This window comes from Cornus florida, unplaced genomic scaffold (assembly GCF_030987335.1).
Source record: "Cornus florida cultivar Cherokee Brave unplaced genomic scaffold, ASM3098733v1 CherokeeBrave_3.0.0_Hap2_Chr05, whole genome shotgun sequence".
In the NCBI taxonomy this organism is placed as follows: Eukaryota; Viridiplantae; Streptophyta; class Magnoliopsida; order Cornales; family Cornaceae; genus Cornus; species Cornus florida.
The window spans coordinates 7,564,457-7,569,129 of record NW_026775575.1 but is presented as its reverse complement, the minus strand read 5'-3'; the positions used below and the strand labels follow the sequence as shown (position 1 = coordinate 7,569,129).

At 36.7% G+C, this 4,673-nt stretch overlaps 1 protein-coding gene across 1 annotated transcript; it reads left to right on the top strand.

Annotated features, from left to right (window-relative positions):
- Positions 1–1,101: 1,101 nt before the first annotated feature.
- On the top strand, positions 1,102–3,937 carry LOC132310073 (GDSL esterase/lipase At5g22810-like). The gene is made up of 5 exons (XM_059808313.1): positions 1,102–1,381; positions 1,486–1,616; positions 1,738–1,971; positions 2,365–2,620; positions 3,580–3,937. Exons 1-5 carry the CDS (start codon positions 1,141–1,143, stop codon positions 3,771–3,773), a joined length of 1,056 nt encoding a protein of 351 aa, XP_059664296.1. The 5' UTR covers positions 1,102–1,140; the 3' UTR covers positions 3,774–3,937.
- The last annotated feature ends 736 nt before the right edge of the window (positions 3,938–4,673 follow it).

Here is a 4,673-nt window from a genome sequence, read left to right as displayed (position 1 = left end):
CAAGAAAGACAGTAAATCATTGCCCATAAGATTGAGAAACCAAATATTGATTTACACCCATCTTAATAATATAATAATAAATAATAAATAAAATAAAATAAGAAAATTGTGCTTTCACACAGTAAAGGCAACAATTTTGGTTGGAATAGCCCTTTTAGTGAATTCACAAATTATAATGGCTTTCTTCAAGGTTTACTTTGATGGTGATTGGAGCTACTGAATGCAAGTTATTAGAGGCAACATTAAAGTAGGGCACACAATACAACATGGGAAGGTCAGCCACTGATGTTTGCACCTATATAAATATTTTATATATGTGTGTGTGTGTGTGTGTGTGAATCTATATTTGTATGTGTCTAAATCCATGTGCCACACTTCTGGAATTTGTCATAGACACAAGGAAGGTGAAGTAGAAGCTAGAACAGCTCAAGGCATGCTTTAAGCAAGTCACGCCATTAAAGAATTTACTTGGAACCACCAACAATTTTTGTCCATATATGGGCACTCTCATTTTTGATAATTGTGTTCCACCTCCAAGTAAAAGACCATTTTGTATATCACTTTTTGTGTGTAAATTGTAAAGTTAAATGGCAAATTTGGGTTTAATTGTGAGACTAGACCCTCCAATAAAGATAGAGAGCAATATACGCATTTTTTCTAGATAATTCTTGTTAATTGTTATTTTTGTTGTATTATTTCTTTCAACTATTTTGGTTAAAGGAATTTTTGCACTTATAGACGCCTAAATGAGTTACTTTTGATTTGTTATTTATGCAAAACGCAAATAAGTGGTAGGAGTCATACATTTATTTATGGAATAGATAACCATTTAAAAACAGTATGTGTAGCAATTCAATGCAACAAGTGGGTATAAAAATCATTTTCCTTTAATTTGAGTTGAAATTAAAATAAAGAGTCCTTTATGCATGTTTCTTTTTAAGATTTTAGCCATGTCTCATGGTGTAATAGGTTCGAAATGATCAAATTATTTAAGATGAAGACTTGCCAACAACCATTTATGGCACGCTAAGCGCAACTTCCAAGGTGTTTAAATTCCTCCTCTGTGACCATTCTTCCATCTCCCCAACTTCTTTATCTCTCTCTCTCTCTCTCTCTCTCTATCTATCTAATTAAGTTATTATGGGAATTTCACAATTTTTATTGACTTCCTTTCTCCTTGATGTTCTGGTGCTGTATGTGGTGAATGGGCAGCCTCTGGTTCCAGCTCTGTTCATATTTGGGGACTCTGTTGTTGATGTGGGCAACAACAACCACCTATCCACCATTGTCAAAGCAAACTTCCCTCCTTATGGGAGAGACTTTATCAATCACAGACCAACTGGAAGATTCTGTAATGGAAAGCTTGCCTCAGACTTCACTGGTTCTCTCTCTCTCTCTCTCTCTCTCTCAAAAACACACACAACACACAGTGAGAGTTCTCCAATTTTTGATGCATTCAATTTCTTTTTTTCCCCTAAAATGCAGCTGAGAACTTAGGCTTTACTACTTACCCACCAGCATACCTTACCAAAAAAGCCAAGGGAAATAACCTCTTGATTGGAGCCAACTTTGCCTCAGGTTCGTCTGGATATTATGAAACTACTGCAAAATTATATGTAAGTATAATGTGAGGAATATAAACAATAAATATATACATATATAATATACACACACATATGTATCTAAATATAAATTCTTTTCTAAGATGATGATCTTATTCGGAGCTTGGTGATGTAGGATGCAATTCCATTGAGTCAACAATTACAGTACTTCAAGGAGTACCAGAAGAAACTGGTAGGGACTGCCGGGAAATCGAATGCTTCGTCCATAATCTCTGGCTCAATCTACCTTGTCAGTGCTGGGAGTAGTGACTTTGCTCAGAACTATTACATCAATCCTCTTCTCTACAAGGTCTACACACCTGATGAGTTCTCAGACATTCTCATACAATCATATGTAAAATTCATTCAGGTACATTACATAACATATACTTAATTTATACATATGTAATTTCTCTCTGTACTGTATTTTATAAACCTATAACATACTCCCTCTGTTGTATATATTATAGTCATCAACTTCTGTCGTAGACAATTCTTTATAATGCTATACCTACTACGTATCATTTTATCTTTAAAAAATGAGCAAGAATTAATGACATTAATTTGCTTAAATCTGAATCAATGTGTTCAGAAATGGAATCGATTGAGGGAATATCAGCTGTTGCTTTTAGTTTTGCTAGGGTTGAAAGGGTAAAACCAATTTGGGACATTTTTATGTCCCAAATTGACAATCGACAATGTATGTAAATATGTACTCTACTGCTTTCATTTATTAGTTACTTCTAAACATTTCTTAGTACAGGATTTATATGGGTTGGGAGCAAGGAAGATTGGAGTGACGACGCTTCCCCCAATTGGATGCCTTCCTGCTGCCATTACACTATTTGGCTCCGACAGCAACGAATGTGTGACCAAATTCAACAAAGATGCAGTCTCATTCAATAATAAGCTCAATGCCACCTCCCAAGGGTTGCAAAACAGGCTTTCCGGCCTCAAAATTGTTGTTTTGGATATCTACCAGCCACTTTACAACATTGTCACAGATCCTGCTGATAATGGTATGAAAAACTTTTCACTTCTCTGCCTTAAATCTCAAGCTGGACTAAGATTGGATAGTTTCGCAATTAGGTCCCCTGCTAGAACCAGTCCAACGGTGAAATTCAAAGTCTTTCTTTTTCCTGATTTTAAATTTTTGTCCAAAGGCGAATATAAGCTGCACAACTTGAGATAGCTAGCACACTCAATACCCCTAATCCCCAATGGACATCGCAGGACAAGGCTCCTGAAAGTGTCTAAATTTAATCAGAACAGACAATTGATCATCTTTACCTTATAGGAATCTGTTACAAATAAAACTTGTCCCACAACGGATTTGGATGGGAGTTGAAGTGTGTATAAATGGGTGGGTAAGCAGTACTACCCAATAGTTCGAGCTTTTGGGTAAATGGGCAAGCGTCCACTCGTTACAGTTGGTATTAGAGTCAAACCCAATCTTTAATCTGATGTCACGCCAAGCGCCTGGCCCGAAGGGCGTCCGGGTCTGTACTCAGGTAAGTAGGGTGGTCCGGGTCTGTACTCAGGTAAGTAGGGTGGTCCGACCGCAACGAGGGTGTTTTGCGGGTTTGGATGGGGGAGAATGTTACAAGTAGAACTTGTCCCACAACAGATTTGAATGGGGGTTGAAGTGTGTATAAATGGGTGGGTATGCTACACTACCCAATAGTTCGAGTTTTTAGGTAAATAACCATGTGCCCACCTGTTACAGAATCCCAATGGGACAAACCTGGCTGAGCCAGAATTTGTTACTAAAAATTGATGGTAAAATTTGGAGGGCCTATATCCACAACCACAACAACTACTGTGAAACTTCTAATTGGTTTGTTCCCATAATTATATTATGTAATAGATTATTGCTAGTTTTTGCCAGCCTTGGCCTGCTCAATCAGCTTCCTGAGCTCGTCCAGGCCAGCGTTGTGGCAATGACAAGATTTAACATGACAAAGTGCTGTCACTGTAGGTTTCTTTGAGGCAAGGAAGGCATGTTGTGGTACAGGATTGCTAGAAACATCGATACTATGCAACGCCAAGTCAGTGGGAACGTGTGCAAATGCATCAGAGTACGTCTTCTGGGATGGCTTTCATCCGTCAGAGGCCACGAACAAAATTTTAGCGGATGATTTGCTGACCAGTGGCATCTCCCTCGTCTTCTGATCAAACTATTACAACCGCATTTAGAACATTTCTTATATTGAGCTTGCACTGATGTTGGTGTTGGGAAACGTGCAAGTTTTTAAAAACTTTTCGAGGGATTTTGATTCATAGATCTTGATTCATCACATAGAGACAAGTTTTATGCATGGATTGAATACTTACATCAAAGGTCTGAGTAAACCTTTAAAACTTTCCTCTAAAGTGAATGTTCTCACTTATTGTAGATCCCTTAGCAAGATGCCTTACCCTTGGATCTCCATCTTCTTGGTAATTGTTTTGCCTTTAGGAATCACTCATATGCCTCCATGAATGACCTTGGAAAACTAGGCTTGTGGGAGTCTCCATTAGATGAGAACATAAACTCTAATTTTCTAGAGAGAGAAAATTTATTCCTTTCTTCTTCTCATCAAAATCACACCCAAAATATACATAGACCATGTATATTTATAGGCAACATAAAGGTAAAGAAAAGGAAACAACAAATCCTTCTCCATCTCTAATTCATATGTCTCAAATCTAATATGATTCCAATATCAAGTTGGGCTATGAGTGAGAATCCATTGGGCCTATTATTTTATTGGCTACAATGAATTAATAATTGGCCCGGTCCATGGACCCAATTCAATTAATTCATAAATTAATTTCTACTCCACTAAAAGAAATTAATTGAACTCCAATTAAATAATAAATAACCTCTAAGTCAATATTGCACTTTGACCCCTCTATGCATAATTAGTTATCGGATAAATAAAGCCATCAATCCGACTACTTAATTAATATATCTATTTTGGTACCTCTGATTATTTCTGGCTCGATCACAATAAAACATTTGTTTGACAAAAATAATAATTTAAATAAATAAATATATAATAAATCATTTTATCTAAAAACACACGAAGG

Bases quoted from the DNA above. Each gene is read 5' to 3' on its own strand.
- LOC132310073 (XM_059808313.1), top strand. From the start codon at position 1,141: ATGGGAATTTCACAATTTTTATTGACTTCCTTTCTCCTTGATGTTCTG. The intron at 1,617-1,737 runs GTAAGTATAATG...TTGGTGATGTAG, and splicing joins AAACTACTGCAAAATTATAT to GATGCAATTCCATTGAGTCA. The intron at 2,621-3,579 runs GTATGAAAAACT...CTGTCACTGTAG, and splicing joins CACAGATCCTGCTGATAATG to GTTTCTTTGAGGCAAGGAAG.